A 25,664-nucleotide genomic window follows, 5' to 3' on the forward strand; every position below is an offset into this window, starting at 1 on the left:
GGTAAACTCTCCCACACACACACTGTGTGATATATACAGGGTAAACTCTCCCACACACAAACTGTGTGATATATACAGGGTAAACTCTCCCACACACACTGTGTGATATATACAGGGTAAACTCTCCCACACACACTGTGTGATATATACAGGGTAAACTCTCCCACGCACACTTTGTGATATATACAGGGTAAAGTCTCCCGCACACACTGTGTGAAATGTACAGGATAAACTCTCCCACACACACACTATGTGATATATACTGGGTAAACTCTCCCACACACACACTGTGTGATATATACAGGGTAAACTCTCCCACACACACTGTGTGATATATACAGGGTAAACTCTCCCACACACACACTGTGTGATATATACAGATTAAACTCTCCCACACACACTGTGTGATATATACAGGGAAAACTCTCCCACACACACACTATGTGATATATACAGGGTAAACTCTCCCACACACACTGTGTGATATATACAGGGTAAACTCTCCCACACACACACTGTGTGACATATACAGATTAAACTCTCCCACACACACTGTCTGATATATACAGGGTAAACTCTCCCACAAACACACTGTGTCATATATACAGGGTAAACTCTCCCTCACACACTGTGTGATATATACAGGGTAAACTCTCCCACACACACTGTGTGATATGTACAGGGTAAACTCTCCCACACACACTGTGTGATATATACAGGGTAAACTCTCACACACACACTGTGTGATATATACAGGGTAAACTCTCCCACACACACTGTGTGATATATACAGGGTAAACTCTCCCACACACAAACTGTGTGATATATACAGGGTAAACTCTCCCACACACACTGTGTGATATATACAGGGTAAACTCTCCCACACACACTGTGTGATATATACAGGGTAAACTCTCCCACACACACTGTGTGATATATACAGGGTAAACTCTCCCACACACACTGTGTGATAGATACAGGGTAAACTCTCCCACACACACTGTGTGATATATACAGTGTGAACTCTCCCACACACACTGTGTGATATATAGAGGGTAAACTCTCCCGCACACACTGTGTGATATATACAGGGTAAACTCTCCCACACACGCACTGTGTGATATATACAGGGTAAACTCTCCCACACACACACTGTGTGATATATACAGGGTAAACTCTCCCACACACACTGTGTGATATATACAGGGTAAACTCTCCCACACACACTGTGTGATATATACAGGGTAAACTCTCCCACACACACACTGTGTGATATATACAGGGTAAACTCTCCCACACACACACTGTGTGATATATACAGGGTAAACTCTCCCACAAACACTGTGTGATATATACAGGGTAAAATCTCCCACACACATTGTGTGATATATACAGGGTAAAATCTCCCACACACATTGTGTGATATATACAGGGTAAACTCTCCCACACACACTGTGTGATATATACAGGGTAAACTCTCCCACACACACTGTGTGATATATACAGGGTAAACTCTCCCACACACACACTGTGTGATATATACAGGGTAAACACTCCCACACACAAACTGTGTGATATATACAGGGTAAACTCTCCCACACACACTGTGTGATATATACAGGGTAAACTCTCCCACACACACTGTGTGATATATACAGGGTAAACTCTCCCACGCACACGTTGTGATATATACAGGGTAAAGTCTCCCGCACACACTGTGTGAAATGTACAGGGTAAACTCTCCCACACACACACTATGTGATATATACTGGGTAAACTCTCCCACACACACACTGTGTGATATATACAGTGTAAACTCTTCCACACACACTGTGTGATATATACAGGGTAAACTCTCCCACACACACACTGTGTGATATATACAGGGTAAACTCTCCCACACACACTGTGTGATATATACAGGGTAAACTCTCCCACACACACTGTGTGATATATACAGGGTAAACTCTCGCACACACACACTGTGCGATATATACAGGGTAAACACTCCCACACAAACTGTGTGATAAATACAGGGTAAACTCTCCCACACACACACTATGTGATATATACAGGGTAAACTCTCCCACACACACTGTGTGATATATACAGGGTAAACTCTCCCACACACACACTGTGTGATATATACAGATTAAACTCTCCCACACACACTGTGTGATATATACATGGTAAACTCTCCCACACACACACTATGTGATATATACAGGGTAAACTCTCCCACACACACTGTGTGATATATACAGGGTAAACTCTCCCACACACACACTGTGTGATATATACAGATTAAACTCTCCCACACACACTGTGTGATATATACAGGGTAAACTCTCCCACACACACACTGTGTCATATATACAGGGTAAACTCTCCCTCACACACTGTGTGATATATACAGGGTAAACTCTCCCACACACACTGTGTGATATATACGGTGTCAAACTCCTGTCGCTCTGCACCATTCAACTGAACCCATCTCTCTGTCTTGACAGCTGAGAATGAAATATTCGACTGGTGGTCCTGTTGCGAATGCTACAATCTACCTCTTCAACACGATGAATCCCGGTGCACAGAAAGTGATCACAGATCAGAACGGGGTCGTAAATTTCTCAGTCGACACCTCATCCTGGACGAATAATCCTGTTTCCTTCATGGTGAGTGAGGGTCAAGTTCGTCAGGGGACAGGGTGCATCCAGGAAAGGTGTATACGGAGCAGGGACATGATATTATGGAGGAATATGAGTGACGGAGTGGGGAATGAGGGTCTCCGTATAGAGGGTGTGAGTGAGGAATGAGGACGGTCCTTATAGAGGGTGTGCGTGAGGAAAGAGGCTGGTTCTTATAGAGGTGTGAGTGCGGAATGAGGACGGTCCTTATAGAGGGTGTGAGTGAGGCAAGAGGATGGTTCTGATAGAGGGTGTGAGTGAGGATTGAGGGGGTTCCTTATAGAGGGTGTGAGTGAGGATTGAGGAAGGTCCTTATAGAGGGTGTGTGAGGAATGATGGTGGTTCTTATAGAGGGTGTGAATGAGGAATGAGGCCGGTCGTTACGGAGGGTGTGAGTGAGGAATGAGGATGGTCCTTATAGAGGGTGTGAGTGAGGAATGAGGATGGTCCTCATAAAGGGTGCGAGTGAGGAATGAGGAAGGTCCTTATAGAGGGTGTGTGAGGAAGGATGGCAGTTCTTATAGAGGGTGTGAATGAGGAATGAAGGTTGTCCTTATAGAGGGTGTGAGTGAGGAATCATGGGGGTCCTTATAGAGGGTGTGAGTGAGGAATGAGACCGGTCGTTATGGAGGGTGTGAGTGAGGAAGGAGGCCGGTCCTTATAGAGGGTGCGAGTGAGGAATGAGGACGGTCCTTATAGAGGGTGCGAGGGAGGAATGAGAAAGGTCCTTATAGAGTGTGTGTGAGGAATAATGGCGCTTCTTATAGAGGGTGTGGGTGAGGAATGAAGGGTGTCCTTACAGAGGGATTGACTGAGGAATGAGGGCGGTCGTTATAGATTGTGTGAGTGAGGAATGAGGGGGGCCCTAATAGAGGGTGTGAGTGAGGAATGAGGAAGGTTGTTATAGACTGTGTGAGTGAGGAATGAGGGTGGTCCTTATAGAGGGTGTGAGTGAGGAATCAGGGGTGTCCTTATAGAGTGTGTGTGTGAGGAAGGAGGACTGCCCTTATAGAGGGTGTAAGTGAGGAATGAGGGGGGTCCTTATAGAGGGTGTGAGTGAGGAATGAGAATGGTCCTTATAGAGGGTGTGAGTGAGGAATGAGGGAGGTCCTTATGGATGGTGTGAGTGAGGAATGAGGACGGTCCTTAAAGAGGGTGTAACTGAGGAATGAGGGGGGTCCTTATAGAGGGTGAGAGTGAGGAATGAGGACGGTTGTTATAGAGTGTGTGAGTGAGGAATGAGGGGGGTCCTTATAGAGGGTGTGAGTGAGGAATGAGGACGGTTGTTATAGAGGGTGTGAGTGAGGAATGAGGGGGGTCCATTTCGAGGGTGTGAGTGAGGAATGAAGGGGTCCTTATAGAGGGTGTGAGTGAGGTATGAGGATGGTCGGTATAGAGAGTGTGTGAGTGAGGTATGAGGGAGTTCCTTATAGAGTGTGTGAGTGAGGAATGAGGGGGGTCCTTATAGAGTGTGTGAGTGAGGAATGATTGGGGTCCTTATAGAGTGTGTGAGTGAAGAATGAGGGTGTCCTTGTAGAGGGTGTGAGTGGGGAATGAGGGCGGTCCTTAGAGAGGGTGTGAGTGCGGAATGAGGACGGGCCTTATAGAGGGTGTGAGTGAGGAATGAGGGGGGTCCTTATAGAGGGTGTGTGCGGAATACTGACGCTCCTTATAGAGGGTGTGAGTGAGAAAGGCGGACGGTCCTTTTGTAGGGTGTGAGTGAGGAATGAGGATGGTTGTTATAGAGGGACTGAGCGAGGAATGAGGGGGGTCCATTTCAAGGGTGTGAGTGAGGAATGGGGGGTTCCTTATAGAGGGTGTGAGGTGGAATGACGATGGTCGGTATAGAGAGTGTGTGAGTGAGGAATGAGGGGGTTCCTTATAGAGGCTGTGTGCGGAATGCAAACGGTCCTTATAGGTGGTGTGAGTAAGAAATGCGGACGGTCCTTTTGTAGGGTGTGAGTGAGGAATGAGGGGGGTCGTTATAGAGGGTGTGAGTGAGGAATGAGGGGGTCATTATAGAGGGTGTGAGTGTGGAATGAGGATGGTCCTAATAGAGGGTGTGAGTGAGGAATGAGGGGGTTCGTTATAGAGGGTGTGAGTGAGGAATGAGGGTGTCCTTATAAAGGGTGTGAGTGCAGAATGCGTACAGTCCTTATAGAGGGAGTGAGTATGGAATGAGGACGGTCCTTATAGAGGGTGCGTGTGAGGAATGATGGGGGTCCTTATATAGGGTGTGATACAGGAATGAGGGGGGACCTTATAGAGGGTGTGAGTGGGGAATGAGGACGGTCCTAATAGAGGATGTGAGTGAGGAATGAGTTTGTCCTTATAGAGGGTGAGAGTGAAGAAAGAGGGGGATCCTTATAGAGGGTGTGAGTGTGGAATGAGGGGGGTCCTTATAATGGGTGTGAGTGAGGAATGAGGGGGTCCTTATAGAGGGTGCAACTGAGGAATCAAGGGGTCCTTATAGAGGGTGTGAGTGAGGAATGTGGGGATCCTTATATAGGGTGTGAGTGAGGAATGAGGGTGGTCCTTATAGAGTGTGTGAGTGAGGAATAAGGGGTGTCCTTATAGAGGGTGTGAGTGAGGAATGAGGACGGTCCTTATAGAGGGTGTGAGTGAGGAATGAGGACCGTCCTTATAGAGGATGTGCATGAGGAATGATGGAGGCCTTATAGAGGGTGTGAGTGAGGAATGAGGACGGTCCTTACAGAGGGTGTGCATGAGGAATGAGGGGGGTCCTTATAGAGGGTGAGAGTGAAGAATGAGGATGGTCCTTATAGAGGGTGTGAGTGAGGAATGAGAGGAGTCCTTATAGAGGGTGTAAGTGAGGAATGAGGGGGTCCTTATAGAGGGTGAGAGTGAAGAATGAGGATGGTCCTTATAGAGGGTGTGAGTGAGGAATGAGAGGAGTCCTTATAGAGGGTGTGAGTGAGTGAGGAAGTGAGGATTGTCCTTAGAGAGGGTGTGAGTGAGTGAGGAATGTGGACGGTCCTTATAGAGGGTGTGAGTGAGTGAGGAATGAAGACAGTCCTTATAGAGAGTGTGAGTGAGTGAGGAATGAGGACGGTCCTTACAGTGGGTGTGAGTGAGGAATGAGGATGGTCCTTTTATAGGGTGTGAGTGAGGAATGAGGGGGTCCTTATAGAGGGTGTGAGTGAGGAAGGAGAGCGTTCCTTATAGAGGGTGTGAGTGAGGAATGAGGACGGTCATTATAGATGGTGTGTGTGAGGAACGAGGACGGATCTTAGAGAGGGTGAGTGAGGAAAGAGGGGGTCCTTATAGAGTGTGTGAGTGAGGAATGAGGGGGTCCTTATAGAGGGTGTGAGTGAGGAATGAGGGGGGTCATAGAGGGTGTGAGTGTGGAATGAGGGGGGTCCTTATAGAGGGTGTGAGTGAGGAATGAGGGGGGTCCTCATAGAGGGTGTGAGTGAGGAATGAGGACGGTCCTTAGACAGGGTGTGAGTGAGGAATGAGGGGGGTCCTTATAGCGGGTGTGGGTGAGAATTGAGGACGGTCCTTATAGAGGGTGTGCGTGAGGAATGAGGACGGTCCTTATAGAGGGTGCGAGTGAGGAATGAGGGGGGTCCTTATAGAGGGTGTGAGTGAGGAAGGAGAGCGTTCCTAATAGAGGGTGTGAGTGAGGAATGAGGACGGTCATTATAGAGGGTGGGTGTGAGGAACGAGGATGGATCTTAGAGAGGGTGAGTGAGGAAAGAGGGGGTCCTTATAGAGTGTGTGAGTGAGGAATGAGGGGGTCCTTATAGAGGGTGTGAATGAGGAACGGGGACGGCCCTTATAGAGGGTGTGAGTGAAGAATGAGGGCGGTCCTTTTATAGGGTGTGAGTGAGGAATGAGTTGCTCCTTATAGAGGGTGTGAGCGAGGAATGAAGACGGCCCTTTTAGAGGGTGTGAGTGACGAATGAGGGGGGTCCTTATAGAGGGTGTGAGAGAGGTATGAAGAGGGTCCTTATATAGGGTGTGAGTGAGGAATGTGGGGGTCCTTATAGAGGGTGTGAGTGGGGATTGACAACGGTCCTTATAGAGTGTGTGAGTGAGGAATGAGGGGGATCCTTATAGAGGGTGTGAATGAGGAATGAGGGGGTCCTTTTAGAGGGTGCGAATGAGGAATGAGGGGGTCCTTATAGAGGGTGTGAGTGAGGCATGTGGGGGGTCCTTAGAGAGGGTGTGAGTGAGGAATGAGGGGTGTCATTATAGAGAGTGTGAGTGAGGAATGAGGACGGTCCTTATAGAGGGTTTAAATGAGGAATGAGGGGGTCCTTATAGAGGTTGTCAGTGAGGAAGGAAGGTTGTCCTTATAGAGGGTGTGAGAGAGGAATGATGGGGGTCCTCATAGAGGGTGTGAGTGAGGAATGAGGCCGGTCCTAAAAAAGGGTGTGAGTGAGGAATCAGGGTGGTCCTTATAGAGGGTGTGAGTGAGGAATGAGGGGGGTCCTTATAGAGTGTGTGAGTGAGGAATGAGGGGGGTCCTTATAGAGTGTGTGTGAAGAATGAGGGGGTCCTTATTGAGGGTGTGAGTGAGGAATGAGGGCGATCCTTAGAGAGGGTGTGAGTGAGGAATGAGGACGGGCCTTATAGAGGGTGTGAGTGAGGAATCAGGGGGTCATTATAGAGGGTGTGAGTGCGGAATGAGGATGGTCCTAATAGAGGGTGTGAGTGAGGAATGAGGGGGGTCCTTATAGAGGCTGTGAGTAAGGAATGAGGGGGTCCTTATAGAGGGTGTGAGTGCGGAATGAGTACAGTCCTTATAGAGGGTGTGAGTGCGGCATGAGAACGGTCATTCTCGAGGGTGTGAGTGAGGAATGAGGGGGGTCCTTATAGAGGGTGTGAGTGAGAAATGAGGGGGTCCTTATAGAGGGTGGGAGTGAGGAATGAGGACGGTCCTTAGAGAGGGTGTGAGTGAGGAATGAGAGGTGTCCTTATAGATGGTGTGAGACAGGAATGAGGGGGTCCTTATAGAGAGTGAGAGTGGGGAATGAGGATGGTCCTTATAGAAGGTTTTTAGTGAGGAATGAGTTTGTCCTTACAGAGGGTGTGAGTGAAGAATGAAGGCGGTCCTTATAGAGGGTGTGAGTGTGGAATGAGGGGTGTCCTTATAGAGGGTGTGAGTGAGGAATGAGGGGGGTCCTTATAGAGTGTGGGAGTGAAGAATGAGGGGGTCCTTATAGAGGGTGTGAGTGAGGAATGAGGGCGGTCCTTAGAGAGGGTGTGAGTGAGGAATGAGGACGGGCCTTATAGAGGGTGTGAGTGAGGAATGAGGGGTGTCATTATAGAGGGTGTGTGCAGAATGCAGACGGTCCTTATAGAGGGTGTGAGTGAGAAATGCGGACGGTCCTTTTGTAGGGTGTGAGTGAGGAATGAGGGGGGTCCTTATAGAGGGTGTGAGTGAGGAATCAGGGGGTCATTATAGAGGGTGTGAGTGCGGAATGAGGATGGTCCTAATAGAGGGTGTGAGTGAGGAATGAGGGCGGTCCTTATAGAGGCTGTGAGTGAGGAATGAGGGGGTCTTTATAGAGGCTGTGAGTGCGGAATGAGTACAGTCCTTATAAAGGGTGTGAGTGCGGAATGAGAACGGACATTACCGAGGGTGTGAGTGAGGAATGAGGGGGGTCCTTATAGAGGGTGTGAGTGAGAAATGAGGGGGTCCTTATAGAGGGTGGGAGTGAGGAATGAGGACGGTCCTTATAGAGGGTGTGAGTGAGGAATGAGAGGTGTCCTTATAGAGGGTGTGAGACAGGATTGAGGGGTTCCTTATAGAGGCTGAGAGTGGGGAATGAGGACGGTCCTTATAGAGGGTGTGAGTGAGGAATGATTTTGTCCTTACAGAGGGTGTGAGTGAAGAATGAAGGGGGTCCTTATAGAGGGTGTGAGTGTGGAATGAGGGGTGTCCTTATAGAGGGTGTGAGTGAGGAATGAGGTGGTCCTTATAGAGGGTGCGAGTGAGGAATGAGGGGGTCCTTTAAGAGGGTGTGAGTGAGGAATTTGGGGGGTCCTTATATAGGGTGTGAGTGAGGTATGATGGTGGTCCTTATCGAGGGTGTGAGTGAGGAATGAGAGGTGTCCCTATAGGGGGTGTGAGTGAGGAATGAGGACGGTCCTCATAGAGGGAGCACGGGAGGAATGAGGAAGGTTCTTGTAGAGTGAGAGTGAGGATTGATGGCGGTTCTTATAGAGGGTGTGAGTGAGGAATGAAGGGTGTCCTTACAGAGAGTGTGAGTGAGGATTGAGGGGGGTCCTTATCGAGGGTGTGAGTGAGGAATGAGGACGGTTGTTATAGAGGTTGTGAGCGAGGAATGAGGGGATCCATTTTGAGGGTGTGAGTGAGGAATGAGGGGGTCCTTATAGAGGTTGTGAGTGACGAATGAGGATGGCCGGTATAGAGAGTGTGTGAATGAGGAATGAGGGGGGTCCTTATAGAGTGTGTGAGTGAGGAATGAGGGGGATCCTTATAGAGTGTGTGAGTGAGGAATGAGTGGGGTCCTTATAGAGTGTGTGAGTGAAGAATGAGGGGGTCCTTATAGAGGGTGTGATTGAGGAATGAGGGCGGTCCTTAGAGAGGGTGTGAGTGAGGAACGAGAACGGGCCTTATAGAGGATGTGAGTGAGGAATGCGGACGGTCATTTTGTAGGGTGTGAGTGAGGAATGAGGGGGGTCCTTGTAGAGGGTGTGAGTGAGGAATAAGGGGGTCCTTATAGAAGGTGTGAGTGCGGAATGAGTACGGTCGTTATAGAGGGTGTGAGTGCGGAATGAGGACGGTCCTTATAGAGGGTGTGAGTGAGAAATGAGGGCGTCATTATAGAGGGTGTGATTGCGGAATGAGAATGGTCCTAATAGAGGGTGTGAGTGTGGAATGAGGACGGTCCTTATAGAGGGTGTGAGTGAGGAATGAGGGTGGTCCTTATAGAGGGTGTGAGTGAGGAGTGTGGGGGGCCTTATATAGGGTGTGAGTGAGGAATGAGGGTGGTCCATACAGAGGGTGTGAGTGAGGAATGCGGGGTGTCCTTATAGATGGTGTGAGTGAGGAATGAGGACGGTCCTTATAGAGGGTGCGAGGGAGGAATGAGGAAGGTCCTTGTAGAGTGTGACTGAGGAATGATGGCGGTTCTTATAGAGGGTGTGAGTGAGGAATGAAGGGTGTCCTTACAGAGGGTGTGAGTGAGGAATGAGGGGGGTCCTTATAGAGGGTGTGAGTGAGGAATGAGGACGGTTGTTAAAGAGGGTGTGAGCGAGGAATGAGGGGGTCCATTTTTAGGGTGTGATGGTGGAATGAGGGGGATCTTATAGAGGGTGTGAGTGAGGAATGAGGATGGTCGGTATAGAGAGTGTGTAAATGAGGAATGAGGGAGGTCCTTATAGAGTGTGTGAGTGAGGAATGAGGGGGATCCTTATAGAGTGTGTGAGCGAGGAATGAGGGGGATCCTTATAGAGTGTGTGAGTGAAGAATGAGGGGGTCCTTATAGAGGGTGTGAGTGAGGAATGAGGGCGGGCCTTAGAGAGGGTGTGAGTGAGGAATGAGGGAGGTCCTTATAGAGGGTGTGTGCGGAATGCGGACGGTCCTTGGAAGGGTGTGTGTGAGGAATGACAGGGGTCCTTATAGAGGGTGTTAGTGAGGAATGAGGGGTTCATTATAGAGGGTGTGAGTGCGGAATGAGAATGGTCCTAATAGATGGTGTGAGTGAGGAATGAGGGTGGTCCTTATAGAGGGTGTGAGTGAGGAATGAGGGGTTCCTTATAGAGGGTGTGAGTGCGGAATGAGGATGGTTCTTATGGAGGGTGTGAGTGAGGAATGGAGGGGGTCCTTATAGAGGGTGTGAGTGTGGAATGAGGGGTGTCCTTATAGAGGGTGTGAGTGAGGAATGAGGGGGTCCTTATAGAGGGTGCGAGTGAGGAATGAGGGGGTCCTTTAAGAGGGTGTGAGTGAGGAATGTGGGGGGTTCTTATATAGGGTGTGAGTGAGATATGAGGATGGTCCTTATAGAGGGTGTGAGTGAGGAATGCGGGGTATCCTTATAGAGGGTGTGAGTGAGGAATGAGGACGGTCCTTATAGAGGGAGCGCGGGAGGAATGAGGAAGGTTCTTGTAGAGTGTGAGTGAGGATTGATGGCGGTTCTTATAGAGGGTGTGAGTGAGGAAGGAAGGGTGTCCTTACAGAGGGTGTGAGTGAGGATTGAGGGGGGTCCTTATCGAGGGTGTGAGTCAGGAATGAGTGGGGTCCTTATAGAGGGTGTGAGTGAGGAATGAGGACGGTTGTTATCGAGGTTGTGAGCAAGGAATGAGGGGGGTCCATTTTGAGGGTGTGAGTGAGGAATGAAGGGGTCCTTATAGAGGGTGTGAGTGAGGAATGAGGATGGTCGGTATAGAGAGTGTGTGAATGAGGAATGAGGGGGGTCCTTATAGAATGTGTGAGTGAGGAATGAGGGGGATCCTTATAGAGTGTGTGAGTGAGGAATGAGTGGGGTCCTTATAGAGTGTGTGAGTGAAGAATGAGGGGGTCCTTATAGAGGGTGTGATTGAGGAATGAGGGCGGTCCTTAGAGAGGGTGTGAGTGAGGAACGAGAACGGGCCTTATAGAGGGTGTGAGTGAGGAATGAGGGGGGTCCTTATAGAGGGTGTGTGCAGAATGCAGACAGTCCTTATAGAGGGTGTGAGTGAGAAATGCGGACGGTCAATTTGTAGGGTGTGAGTGAGGAATGAGGGGGGTCCTTATAGAGGGTGTGAGTGCGGAATGAGTACGGTCGTTATAGAGGGTGTGAGTGCGGAATGAGGACGGTCCTTATCGAGGGTGTGAGTGAGGAATGAGGGCGTCATTATAGAGGGTGTGAGTGCGGAATGAGGATGGTCCTAATAGAGGGTGTGACTGTGGAATGAGGACGGTCCTTATAGAGGGTGTGAGTGAGGAATGAGGGTGGTCCTTAGAGAGGGTGTGAGTGAGGAATGTGGGGGGCCTTACATAGGGTGTGAGTGAGGAATGAGGGTGGTCCTTATAGAGGGTGTGAGTGAGGAATGCGGGGTGTTCTTATACAGGGTGTGAGTCAGGAATGAGGACGGTCCATGTAGAGTGTGAGTGAGGAATGATGGCGGTTCTTATAGAGGGTGTGAGTGAGGAATGAGGGGGGTCCTTATAGAGGGTGTGAGTGAGGAATGAGGACGGTTGTTAAAGAGGGTGTGAGCGAGGAATGAGGGGGTCCATTTTGAGGGTGTGATGGCGGAATGAGGGGGTTCTTATAGAGGGTGTGAGTGAGGAATGAGGATGGTCGGTATAGAGAGTGTGTAAATGAGGAATGAGGGTGGTCCTTATAGAGTGTGTGAGTGAGGAATGAGGGGGAACCTTATAGAGTGTGTGAGTGAGGAATGAGGGGGTTCCTTATAGAGTGTGTGAGTGAAGAATGAGGGGGTCCTTATAGAGGGTGTGAGTGAGGAATGAGGGCGGGCCTTAGAGAATGTGTGAGTGAGGAATGAGGATGGGCCTCATAGAGGGTGTGAGTGAGGAATGAGGGAGGTCCTTATAGAGGGTGTGTGCGGAATGCAGACGGTCCTTTTGAAGGGTGTGAGCGAGGAATGTGGATGGTCCATTTGAAGGGATTGTGTGAGGAATGAGAGGGGTCCTTATAGAGGGTGTTAGTGAGGAATGAGGGGGTCATTATAGAGGGTGTGAGTGCGGAATGAGGATGGTTCTTATAGAGGGAGTGAGTGAGGAATGAGGGGGTTCCTAATAGAGGGTGTGAGTGAGGAATGAGGGGCTCCTTATAGAGGGTGAGAGTGTGGAATGAGGTGGGTCCTTATAGAGGGTGTGAGACAGGAATGAGGGGGGTTCTTATAGAGGGTGTGAGTGAGGTATGAGGGGTGTCCTTATAGAGGGTGTGAGTGAGGAATGAGGGGGTTCTTATAGAGGGTGTCAGTGCGGAATGAGTACGGTCCTTACAGAGGGTGAGAGTGTGGAGTGAGGACGGTCCTTATAGAGGGTGTGAATGAGAAATGCGGACGGTCCTTTTGTAGGGTGTGAGTGAGGAATGAGGATGGTTGTTATAGAGGGTGTGAGCGAGGAATGAGGGGGTTCCATTTCGAGGTTGTGAGTGAGGAATGAGGGGTCCTTATAGAGGATGTGAGTGAGGAATGACGATGGTTGGTATAGAGAGTGTGTGAGTGAGGAATGAGGGGGGTCCTTATAGAAGGTGTGTGCGGAATGCTGACGGTCCTTAGAGTGGGTGTGAGTGAGAAATGCGGATGTTCCTTTTGTAGGGTGTGAGTGAGGAATGAGGGGGGTCCTTAACTAGGGTGTGAGTGAGGAATGAGGGGGTCATTATTGAGGGTGTGAGTGTGGAATGAGGATGGACTTATAGAGGGTGTGAGTGAGGAATGAGGAGAGTACTTAAAGAAGGTGTGAGTGAGGAATGAGGTGGTCCTTTTAAAGAGTGTGAGTGCGGAATGAGTACGGTCCTTATAGAGGGATGAGTGTGGAATGAGGACGGTCGTTATAGAGGGTGTGAGTGAGGAATGAGGGGGGTCCTTATAGAGGGTGTGAGTGAGGAATTAGGGGGTCCTTATAGAGGGCGGGAGTGAGGAATGAGGACGGTCATTATAGAGGGTGTGAGTGAGGAATGAGGGGGTGCTTATAGAGGGTGTGATACAGGAATGAGGGGGGTCCTTATAGAGGGTGTGAGTGGGGAATGAGGACGGTCCTTATGGAGGGTGTGAGTGAGGAATGAGTTTGTCCTTATAGAGGGTGTGAATGAAGAATGAGGGGGGTCCTTACAGAGGGTGTGAGTGTGGAATGAGGGGGTCCTTTTAATGGGTGTGAGTGAGGAATGAAGGGTTCCTTATAGAGGGTGCGAGTGAGGAACGGGGGGATCCTTATAGAGGGTGTGAGAGAGGAATGTGGGGGATTCTTATATAGGGTATGAGTGAGGAATGAGGGTGGTCCTTATAGAGGGTGTGAGTGAGGAATGAGGGGTGTCCTTATAGAAGGTGTGAGTGAGGAATGAAGACCGTCCTTACAGAGGGTGTGCGTGAGGAATGATGGAGGCCTTATAGAGGGTGTGAGTGAGGATTGAGGACGGTCATTATGGAGGGTGTGAGTGAGGAATGAGGGGTGGCCTTATAGAGGGTGTGAGTGAGGAATGAGGTCGGTCCTTATAGCGGGTGTAAGTGAGGAATGAGGGGGTCCGTATAGAGCGTGAGAGTGAGGAATGAGGATGGTCCTCATAGAGTGTATGAGTGAGGAATGAGAGGGATCCTTATAGAGGGTGTGAGTGACTGAGGAAGTGAGGGTTGTCCTTAGAGAGGGTGTGAGTGACTGAGGAATGTGGATGGTCCTTATAGAGGGTGTTAGTGAGTGAGGAATGAGGACAGTCCTTATAGAGCATGTCAGTGAGTGAGGAATGAGGACGGTCCTTATACAGGGTGTGAGTGAGGAATGAGTTTGTCCTTATAGAGGGTGTGAGTGAGGAATAACGGGGTTCCTAACAGAGGGGGGTGCATGAGTAATGAGGACGGTCCTTATAGAGTTTGTGAGTGAAGAATGAGGGGGTCCTTACAGAGGGTGTGAGTGCAGAATGAGGACGGTCCTTATAGAGGGTGTGAGTGAGGAATGAGGGTGGTCCTTTTATAGGGTGTGAGTGAGGAATGAGGGGGTCCTTATAGAGGGTGTGAGTGAGGAATGAGGGGTTCCTTATAGAGGGTGTGAGTGTGGAATGAGGGGGGTCCTTTTCGAGGGTGTGAGACAGGAATGAGGGGGGTCCTTATAGAGGGTGTGAGTGAGGAATGAGGACGGTCATTATAGAGGGTGTGAGTGAGGAACGAGGATGGTTCTTAGAGAGGGTGAGTGAGGAAAGAGGGGTCCTTAGAGAGGGTGTGAGTGAGGAATGAGGGGGGTCCTTATAGAGGGTGTGAGTGAGGAATGAGGGGGTTCATAGAGGGTGTGAGTGAGGAATGAGGGGGGTCAATATAGAGGGTGTGAGTGAGGAATGAGTGGGGTCCTTATAGAGGGTGTGAGTGAGGAATGAGGACGCTGCTTATACAGGGTGTGAGTGAGGAATGAGGGGGTCCTTAGAGAGGGCGTGAGTGAGAAATGAGGACGGTCCTTATAGAGGGTGTGCATGAGGAATGAGGACGGTCATTATAGAGGGTGAGAGTGTGGAATGAGGGGGGTCCTTATAGAGGGTGTGTGCGAAATGAGGGGGTTCCTAACAGAGGGTGTACGTGAGGAATGAGGACGGTCCTTATGTAGGGTGTGAGTGAGAAATGAGGGGGGTCCGTATAGATGGTGTGAGTGACGAATGCGGGGATCCTTATAGATGGTGTGAGTGAGGAATGAGGACGGTCCTTATAGAGGGTGTGAATGACGAATGAGTGGGGCCCTTATAGAGGGTGTAAGTGCGGAATGTGGACGGTGCTTATAGAGGGTGTGAGTGAGGAATGAGGCAGGTCCTTTTATAGGGTGTGAGTGAGGAATGAGGGTCTCCTTATAGAGGGTGTGTGTGAGGAATGAGGACGGTCCTTATATAGGGTGTGAGTGAGGAATGTGGGGTCCTTATAGAGGGTCGGAGTGAGGAATGAGGACGGTCCTTCTCGAGGGTGTGAGTGAGGAATGAGGGGGGTCCTTATAGAGGGTGCAAGAGAGGAATGAAGGGGATCCTTATAGAGGGTGTGAGTGGGGAATGACGACGGTCCTTATAGAGTGTGTGAGTGAGGAATGAGGGGGTCCTTATAGAGGGTGTGAGTGAGGAATGAGGGGGTCCATTTAGAGGGTGCAAGTGAGGAATGAGCGGGCCCTTATAGAGGGTGTGAGTGAGGAATGTGGGGGGTCCTTAGAGAGGGTGTGAGTGAGGAATGAGGAGTGACTTATAGAGGGTGTGAGTGAGGAAAGAGGACGGTCCTTATAGAGGGTGTAAATGAGGAATGAGGGGGTTCTTATAGAGGGTGTCAGTGAGGAATGAAGGTCGTCCTTATAGAGGGTGTGAGTGAGGAATGATGGGGGTCCTTATACAGGGTGAGAGGAAGGAAAGAGGATGGTCCTTATGTAGGGTGCGAGGGAGGAATGAGGAAGGTCCTTATAGAGTGTGATTGAGGAATGATGGCGGTTCTTATAGAGGGTGTGAGTGAGGAATGAAGGGTGTCTTTACAGAGGGTGCGAGTGAGGAATGAGGACGGTTGTTATAGAGGGTGTGAGCGAGGAATGAGGGGGGTCCATTTCGAGGGTGTGAGTGAGGAATGAGGGGGTCCTTATATAGGGTGTGAGTGAGGAATGAGGATGGTCGGTATAGAGAGTGTGTGAATGAGGAATGAGGGGGGTCCTTATAGAGTGTGTGAGTGAGGAATGAGGGGGATCCTTATAGAGTCTGTGAGTGAGGAATAAGGGGGATCCTTATAGAGAGTGTGAGTGAAGAATGAGTGGGTCCTTATAGAGGGTGTGAGTGAGGAATGAGGTCGGTCCTTAGAGAGGGTATGAGTGAGGAATGAGGACGGGCCTTATAGAGGGACTGAGTGAGGAATGAGGGGGTTCCTTATAGAGGGTGTGTGTGGAATGCAGACGGTCCTTATAGAGGGTGTGAGTGAGAAATGTGGACGGTCCGTTTGTAGGGTGTGAGTGAGGAATGAGGGGGGTCCTTATAGATGGTGTGAGTGAGGAATGAGGGGGTCATTATAGAGGGTGTGAGTGCGGAATGAGGATGGTCCTAATAGAGGGTGTGAGTGAGGAATGAGGGGGTCCTTATAGAGGGTGCGAGTGAGGAATGAGAGGGTCCTTATAGAGGGTGTGAGTGCGGAATGAGTACGGTCCTTTTAGAGGGTGTGAGTGCGGAATGAGGACGGACCTTATAGAGGAAGGGAGTGAGGAATGAGGATGGTCCTTATAGAGGGAGTGAGTGAGGAATGAAGGGTGTCCTTACAGAGGGTGTGAGTGAGGAATGAGGGGGGTCCTTATAGAGGGTGTGAGTGATGAATGAGGGGGGTCCTTATAGAGGGTGTGAGTGAGGAATGAGGACGGTTGTTATAGAGGGTGTGAGCGAGGAATGAGGGGATCCATTTTGAGGGTGTGATGGCGGAATGAGGGGGTTCTTATAGAGGGTGTGAGTGAGGAATGAGGATGGTCGGTATAGAGAGTGTGTAAATGAGGAATGAGGGGGGTCCTTATAGAGTGTGTGAGTGAGGAATGAGGGCGGGCCTTAGAGAGGGTGTGAGTGAAGAATGAGGATGGGCCGCATAGAGGGTGTGAGTGAGGAATGAGGGAGGTCCTTATAGAGGGTGTGTGCGGAATGCAGACAGCCTTATAGAGGGTGTGAGTGAGAAATGTGGACGGTCCATTTGTACGGTGTGTGTGAAGAATGAGAGGGGTCCTTATAGAGGGTGTGAGTGAGGAATGAGGGGGTCATTATAGAGGGTGTGAGTGCGGAATGAGAATGGTCCTAATAGATGGTGTGAGTGAGGAATGAGGGGGGTCCTTATAGAGGGTGTGAGAGAGGAATGAGGGGGTCCTTATAGAGGGTGTGAGTGCGGAATGAGGATGGTTCTTATAGAGGGTGTGAGTGAGGAATGAGGGGGGTCCTTATAGAGGGTGAGAGTGAGGAATGAGGGGGTCCTTATAGAGGGTGAGAGTGTGGAATGAGGGGGGTCCTTATAGAGGGTGTGAGACAGGAATGAGGGGGGTTCTTATAGAGGGTGTGAGTGAGGTATGAGGGGGATCCTTATAGAGGGTGTGAGTGAGGAATGAGGGGGTCCTTATAGAGGGTGTGAGTGCGGAATGAGTATGGTCCTTAGAGAGGGTGAGAGTGCGGAGTGAGGACGGTCCTTATAGAGGGTGTGAGTGAGAAATGCGGACGGTCCTTTTGTAGGGTGTGAGTGAGGAATGAGGACGGTTGTTATAGAGGGTGTGAGCGAGGAATGAGGGGGGTCCATTTCGAGGGTGTGAGTGAGGAATGAGGGGGTCCTTATAGAAGGTGTGTGCGGAATGCAGACGGTCCTTATAGTGGGAGTGAGTGAGAAATGCGGACGGTCCTTTTGTAGGGTGTGAGTGAGGAATGAGGGGGGTCCTTATAGAGGGTGTGAGAGAGGAATGAGGAGGGTATATATAGAGGGTGTGAGTGAGGAATGAGGGGGTCCTTAGAAAGAGTGTGAGTGCGGAATGAGTACGGCCCTCATAGAGGGAGTGAGTGTGGAATGAGGACGGTCGTTATAGAGGGTGTGAGTGAGGAATGAGGGGGGTCCTTATAGAGGGTGTGAGTGAGGAATGAGGGGGTCCTTATAGAGGGATGGAGTGAGGAATGAGGACGGTCATTATAGAGGGTGTGATTGAGGAATGAGGGGGGTGCTTATAGAGGGTGTGATACAGGAATGAGGGGGGTCCTTATAAAGGTGTGAGTGGGGAATGAGGACGGCCCTTATGGAGGGTGTGAGTGAGGAATGAGTTTGTCCTTATAGAGGGTGTGAATGAAGAATGTGGGGTGTCCTTATAAAGGTGTGAGTGTGGAATGAGGGGGTCCTTTTAATGGGTGTGAGTGAGGAATGAAGGGATCCTTATAGAGGGTGCGAGTGAGGAATGAGGGGATCCTTATAGAGGGTGTGAGACAGGAATGTAGGGGGTCCTTATACAGGGTATGAGTGAGGAATGAGGGTGGTCCTTATAGAGGGTGTGAGTGAGGAATGAAGGGGGTCCTTATAGAGGGTGTGAGTGTGGAATGAGGGGTGTCCTTATAGAGGGTGTGAGTGAGGAATGAGGGGGTCCTTATAGAGGGTGCGAGTGAGGAATGAGGGGGTCCTTTAAGAGGGTGTGAGTGAGGAATGTGGGGTGTCCTTATATAGGTTGTGAGTGAGGTATGAGTGTGGTCCTTATAGAGGGTGTGAGTGAGGAATGCGGGGTGTCCTTATAGAGGGTGTGAGTGAGGAATGAGGACGGTCCTTATCGAGGGAGCGCGGGAGGAATGAGGAAGGTTCATGTAGAGTGCGAGTGAGGATTGATGGTGGTTCTTATAGAGGGTGTGAGTGAGGAATGAAGGGTGTCCTTACAGAGGGTGTGAGTGAGGATTGAGGGGTGTCCTTATCGAGGGTGTGAGTGAGGAATGAGGGGGTTCCTTATAGAGGGTGTGAGTGAGGAATGAGGACGGTTGTTATAGAGGTTGTGAGTGAGGAATGAGGGGGGTCCATTTTGAGGGTGTGAGTGAGGAATGAGGGGGTCCTTATAGAGGGTGAGAGTGAGGAATGAGGATGGTCGGTATAGTGAGTGTGTGAATGAGGAATGAGGGGGGTCCTTATAGAGTGTGTGAGTGAGGAATGAGGGGGATCCTTATAGAGTGTGTGAGTGAGGAATGAGTGGGGTCCTTATAGAGTGTGTGAGTGAAGAATGAGAGGGTCCTTATAGAGGGCGTGATTGAGGAATGAGGGCGGTCCTTAGAGAGGGTGTGAGTGAGGAACGAGGACGGGCCTTATAGAGGGTGTGAGTGAGGAATGAGGGGGTCCTTATAGAGGGTGTGTGCAGAATGCAGACAGTCCTTATCGAGGGTGTGAGTGAGAAATGCGGACGGTCATATTGTAGGGTGTGAGTGAGGAATGAGGGGGTTCCTTATAGAGGGTGTGAGTGAGGAATGAGGGGGTCCTTATAGAGGGTGTGAGTGCGGAATGAAGACGGTCCTTATAGAGGGTGTGAGTGAGGAATGAGGGCGTCATTATAGAGGGTGTGAGTGCGGAATGAGGATGGTCCTAATAGAGGGTGTGAGTGTGGAATGAGGACGGTCCTTATAGAGGGTGTGAGTGAGGAATGAGGGTGGTCCTTATAGAGGGTGTGAGTGAGGAATGTGAGTGGCCTTATATAGGGTGTGAGTGAGGAATGAGGGTGGTCATTATAGAGTGTGTGAGTGAGGAATGCGGGGTGTCCTTATAGAGGGAGTGAGTCAGGAATGAGGACGGTCCTTATAGAGGGTGCGAGGGAGGAATGAGGAAGGTCCTTGTAGAGTGTGAGTGAGGAATGATGGCGGTTCTTATAGAGGGTGTGAGTGAGGAATGAAGGGTGTCCTTACAGAGGGTGTGAGTGAGGAATGAGGGGGGTCCTTATAGAGGGTGTGAGTGAGGAATGAGGGGTGTCGTTACAGAGGGTGTGAGTGAGGAATGAGGACGGTTGTTAAAGAGGGTGTGAGCGAGGAATGAGGGGGTCCATTTTGAGAGTGTGATGGCGGAATGAGGGGGTTCTTATAGAGGGTGAGTGAGGAATGAGGATGGTCGGTATAGAGAGTGTGTAAATGAGGAATGAAGGGGGGTCCTTATAGAGTGTGTGATTGAGGAATGAGGGGGATCCTTATAGAGTGTGTGAGTGAGGAATGAGGGGGATCCTTATTGAGTGTGTGAGTGAAGAATGAGGGGGTCCTTATAGAGGGTGTGAGTGAGGAATGAGGGCGGGCCTTAGAGAGGGTGTGAGTGAGGAATGAGGACGGGCCTCATAGCGGGTGTGAGTGAGGAATGAGGGAGGTCCTTATAGAGGGTGTGTGCGGAATGCAGACGGTCCTTATAGAGGGTGTGAGTGAAAAATGTGGACGGTCCATTTGAAGGGTGTGTGTGAGGAATGAGAGGGGTCCTTATAGAGGGTGTGAGTGAGGAATGAGGTGGTCATTATAGAGGGTGTGAGTGCTGAATGAGGATGGTCCTAATAGATGGTGTGAGTGAGGAATGAGGGGGGTCCATTTAGAGGGTGTGAGTGAGGAATGAGGGGGTCCTTATAGAGGGTGTGAGTGCGGAATGAGGATGGTCCTTATAGAGGGTGTGAGACAGGAATGAGGGGGGTTCTTATAGAGGGTGTGAGTGAGGTATGAGGGGTCTCCTTATAGAGTGTGTGAGTGAGGAATGAGGGGGTCCTTATAGAGGGTGTGAGTGCGGAATGAGTATGGTCCTTATAGAGGGTGAGAGTGTGGAGTGAGGACGTTTCTTATAGAGGGTGTGAGTGAGAAATGCGGATGGTCCTTTTGTAGGGTGTGAGTGAGGAATGAGGACGGTTGTTATAGAGGGTGTGAGCGAGGAATGAGCGTGGTCCATTTCGAGAGTGTGAGTGAGGAATGAGGGGGTCCTTATAGAGGATGTGAGTGAGGAATGACGATGGTCGGTATAGAGAGTGTGTGAGTGAGGAATGAGGGGTGTCCTTATAGAAGGTGTGTGCGGAATGCTGACGGTCCTTATAGTGGGTGTGAGTGAGAAATGCGGATGGTCCTTTTGTAGGGTGTGAATGAGGAATGAGGGGAGTCCTTATAGAGGGTGTGAGTGAGGAATGAGGGGGTCATTATTGAGGGTGTGAGTGTGGAATGAGGATGGTCCTTATAGAGGGTGTGAGTGAGGAATGAGGAGAGTACTTATAGAGGGTGTGAGTGAGGAATGAGGTGGTCCTTTTAAAGAGTGTGAGTGCGGAATGAGTACGGTCCTTATAGAGGGAGTGAGTGTGGAATGAGGACGGTCGTTATAGAGGGTGTGAGTGAGGAATGAGGGGTGTCCTTATAGAGGGTGTGAGTGAGGAATGAGGGGGTCCTTATAGAGGGCGGGAGTGAAGAATGAGGATGGTCATTATAGAGCGTGTGAGTGAGGAATGAGGGGGTGCTTATAGAGGGTGTGATACAGGAATGAGGGAGGTCCTTATAGAGGGTGTGAGTGGGGAATGAGGACGGTCATTATGGAGGGTGTGAGTGAGGAATGAGTTTGTCCTTAAAGAGGGTGTGAATGAAGAATGAGGGGGGTCCTTATAGAGGGTGTGAGTGTGGAATGAGGGGGTCCTTTTAATGGGTGTGAGTGAGGAATGAAGGGATCCTTATAGAGGGTGCGAGTGAGGAATGAGGGGATCCTTATAGAGGGTGTGAGAGAGGAATGTGGGGTGTCCTTATATAGGGTATGAGTGACGAATGAGGGGGGTCCTTATAGACGGTGTGAGTGAGGAATGAGGGGTGTCCTTATAGAAGGTGTGAGTGAGGAATGGGGATGGTCCTTATAGAAGGTGTGAGTGAGGAATGAAGACCGTCCTTATAGAGGGTGTGCGTGAGGAATGATGGAGGCCTTATAGAGGGTGTGAGTGAGGAATGAGGACGGTCATTATAGAGGGTGTGAGTGAGGAATGAGGGGTGTCCTTATAGAGGGTGTGAGTGAGGAATGAGGTCGGTCCTTATAGCGGGTGTAAGTGAGGAATGAGGGGGTCCGTATAGAGCATGAGAGTGAGGAATGAGGATGGTCCTTATAGAGGGTATGAGTGAGGAATGAGAGGGGTCCTTATAGAGCGTGTGATTGACTGAGGAAGTGAGGGTTGTCCTTAGAGAGGGTGTGAGTGAGTGAGGAATGTGGACGGTCCTTATAGAGGGTGTGAGTGAGTGCGGAATGAGGACAGTCCTTATAGAGCATGTCAGTGAGTGAGGAATGAGGACGGTCCTTATACAGGGTGTGAGTGAGGAATGAGTTTGTCCTTATAGAGGGTGTGAGTGAGGAATAACGGGGTTCCTAACAGAGGGGGGTGCATGAGTAATGAGGACGGTCCTTATAGAGGGTGTGAGTGAAGAATGATGGGGTCCTTATAGAGGGTGTGAGTGCAGAATGAGGACGGTCCTTATAGAGGGTGTGAGTGAGGAATGAGGGTGGTCCTTTTATAGGGTGTGAGTGAGGAATGAAGGGGTCCTTATAGAGGGTGTGAGTGAGGAATGAGGACGGTCATTATAGAGGGTGTGAGTGAGGAACGAGGACGGTTCTTAGAGAGGGTGATGAGGAAAGAGGGGTCCTTATAGAGGGTGTGAGTGAGGAATGAGGGGGGTCCTTATAGAGGGTGTGAGTGAGGAATGAGGGGGGTCATAGAGGGTGTGAGTGAGGAATGAGGGGGGTCTTTATAGAGGGTGTGAGTGAGGAATGAGTAGGGTCCTTATCGAGGGTGTGAGTGAGGTATGAGGACGGTCCTTATAGAGGGTGTGAATGAAGAATGAGTGGGGTCCTTATAGAGGGTGTGAGTGCGGAATGTGGACGGTGCTTATAGAGGGTGTGAGTGAGGAATGAGGACGGTCCTTTGATAGGGTGTGAGTGAGGAATGAGGGGCTCCTTATAGAGGGTGGGAGTGAGGAATGAGGACGGTCCTTATAGAGGGTGTAAATGAGGAATGAGGGGGTCCTTATAGAGGGTGTCAGTGAGGATTGAAGGTAGTCCTTATAGAGGGTGTGAGTGAGGAATGATGGGGGTCCTTATAGAGGGTGTGAGGAAGGAATGAGGCCGTTCGTTACGGAGGGTGTGAGTGAGGAATGAGGACGGTCCTTATCGAGGGTGTGAGTGAGGAATGAGGATGGTCCTTATATAGGGTGCAAGGGAGGAATGAGGAAGTTCCTTATAGAGTGTGATTGAGGAATGATGGCGGTTCTTATAGAGGGTGTGAGTGAGGAATGAAGGGTGACCTGACAGAGGGTGTGAGTGAGGAACGAGGACGGTTGTTATAGAGGGTGTGAGCGAGGAATGAGGGGGGTCCATTTCGAGGGTGTGAGTGAGGAATGAGGGGGACCTTATAGAGGGTGTGAATGAGGAATGAGGGGGGTCCTTACAGAGTGTGTGAGTGAGGAATGAGGGGGATCCTTATAGAGTGTGTGAGTGAGGAATGAGGGGGATCCTTATAGAGTGTGTGAGTGAAGAATGAGGGGGTCCTTATAGAGGGTGTGAGTGAGGAATGAGGTCGGTCCTTAGAGAGGGTGTGAGTGAGGAATGAGGACAGGCCTTATAGAGGGTCTGAGAGAGGAATGAGGGGGTTCCTTATAGAGGGTGTGTGTGGAATGCAGACGGTCCTTATAGAGGGTGTGAGTGAGGAATGAGGGTGGACCTTATAGAGGGTGTGAGTGACGAATGAGGGGGTCATTATAGAGGGTGTGAGTGCGGAATGAGGATGGTCCTAATAGAGGATGTGAGTGAGGAATGAGGAGGGTCCTTATAGAGGGTGCGAGTGAGGAATGAGGGGGTCCTTATAGAGGGTGTGAGTGTGGAATGAGTACGGTTCTTTTAGAGGGTGTGAGTGCGGAATGAGGACGGTCCTTATAGAGGGTGTGAGTGAGGAATGAGGGGGGTCCTTATAGAGGGTGTGAGTGAGGAATGAGGGGGTCCTTATAGAGGGTGTGAGTATGGAATGAGGCGGGTCCTTATAGAGGGTGTGAGACAGGACTGACGGTTGTCCTTATAGAAGGTGAGAGTGGGGAATGAGGACGGACCTTATAGAGGGTGTGAGTGAGGAATGAGTTTGTCCTTATAGAGGGTGTGAGTGAAGAATGAGGGGGGTCCTTATAGAGGGTGTGAGTGTGGAATGAGGACGGTCCTTATAGAGGGTGTAAGTGAGGAAAGAGGGGGGTCATTATAGAGGGTGTGAGTGAGGAATGAGGGTGGTCCTTATAGAGGGTGTGAGTGAGGAATGAGGGGTGTCCTTATAGAGGGTGTGAGTGAGGAATGAAGACGGTGCTTATGGAGGGTGTACGTGAGGAATGAGGGGGTCCTTAGAGAGGGTGTGGGTGGGGAATGATGACGGTCCTTATAGAGTGTGTGAGTGAGGAATGAGGGGGGTCCTTATAGAGGTTGTGAGTGAGGAATGAGCGGGTCCTTTTAGAGGCTGCGAGTGAGGAATGAGGGGGTCCTTATAGAAGGTGTGAGTGAGGAATGTGGGGGGTCCTTAGAGAGGGTGTGAGTGAGGAATGAGGGGTTTCCTTATAGAGGGTGTGAGTGAGGAATGAGGACAGTCCTTATAGAAGGTGTAAATGAAAAATGAGGGGGTCCTTATAGAGGGTGTCAGTGAGGAATGAAGGTTGTCCTTATAGAGGGTGTGAGTCAGAAATGAGGACGGTCATTATAGAGGGTGTGAGTGAGGAACGAGGACGGTCCTTAAAGAGGGTGCGAGGGAGAAATGAGGAAGGTCCTTATAGAGTGTGAGTGAGGAATGATGGCGGTTCTTATAGTGGGTGTGAGTGAGGAATGCAGGGGGTCCTTACAGAGGGTGTGAGTGAGGAATGAGGACGGTCATTATAGACTGTGTGAGTGAGGAATGAGGGGGGTCCTTATAGAGGGTGTGAGTGAGGAATGAGGACGGTTGTTATAGAGGGTGTGAGCGAGGAATGAGGGGGTCCATTTCGAGGGTGTGAGTGAGGAATGAGGGGGTCCTTATAGAGGGTGTGAGTGTAGAATGAGGATGGTCGGTATAGAGAGTGTGTGAATGAGGAATGAGGGGGGTCCTTATAGAGTGTGTGAGTGAGGAATGAGGGGGATCCTTATCGAGTGTGTGAGTGAGGAATGAGGGGGGTCCTTATAGAGTGTGTGAGTGAAGAATGAGGGGGTCATTATAGAGGGGATAAGTGAGGAATGAGGGGGTCCTTATAGAGGGTGTGAGTGCGGAATGAGGGGGGTCCATATAGAGGGTGTGCATGAGGAATAAGGGGGTCCTTATAGAGGGTGTGAGTGCGGAATGAGTACGGTCCTTATAGAGGGTGTGAGTGCGGAATGAGGACGGTCCTTATAGAGGGTGTGAGTGAGGAATGAGGACGGGCCTTATAGAGGGTGTGAGTGAGGAATGAGGGGGGTCCTTATAGAGGGTGTGTGCGGAATGCAGATGGCCCTAATAGAGGGTGTGAGTGAGAAATGCGGATGGTCCTTTTGTAGGGTGTGAGTGAGGAATGAGGGGGGTCCTTATAGAGGGTGTGAGTGAGGAATGAGGGGGTCATTATAGAGGGTGTGAGTGAGGAATGAGGGGGTCCTTATAGAGGGTGTGAGTGCGGAATGAGGGGGGTCCATATAGATGGTGTGCGTGAGGAATGAGGGGGTCCTTATAGAGGGTGTGAGTGCGGAATGAGTACGGTCCTTATAGAGGGTGTGAGTACGGAATGAGGACGGGCCTTATAGAGGGTGTGAGTGAGGAATGAGGGGTTCCTTATAGAGGGTGTGAGTGAGGAATGAGGGGTTCCTTATAGAGGGTGAGAATGTGGAATGAGGGGGGTCCTTTTCGAG

General features: G+C 50.2%; 1 protein-coding gene across 1 annotated transcript in view; it reads left to right on the plus strand.

The window, feature by feature from the left end:
- Positions 1–25,664, plus strand: part of LOC147091393 (alpha-2-macroglobulin-like) — a 1,124,424-nt gene that overhangs the window by 268,152 nt on the left and 830,608 nt on the right. The window contains exon 11 of the mRNA XM_085976756.1: positions 2,511–2,672. Coding sequence (XP_085832882.1) covers positions 2,511–2,672 — 162 coding nt within the window. The remainder of the gene's footprint in view (positions 1–2,510; positions 2,673–25,664) is intronic.

The sequence above is a fragment of the Somniosus microcephalus genome, unplaced genomic scaffold (assembly GCF_052327205.1).
Source record: "Somniosus microcephalus isolate GS21.2 unplaced genomic scaffold, FLI_Smic_1.0 unresolved_chr3, whole genome shotgun sequence".
Classification (NCBI taxonomy): Eukaryota; Metazoa; Chordata; class Chondrichthyes; order Squaliformes; family Somniosidae; genus Somniosus; species Somniosus microcephalus.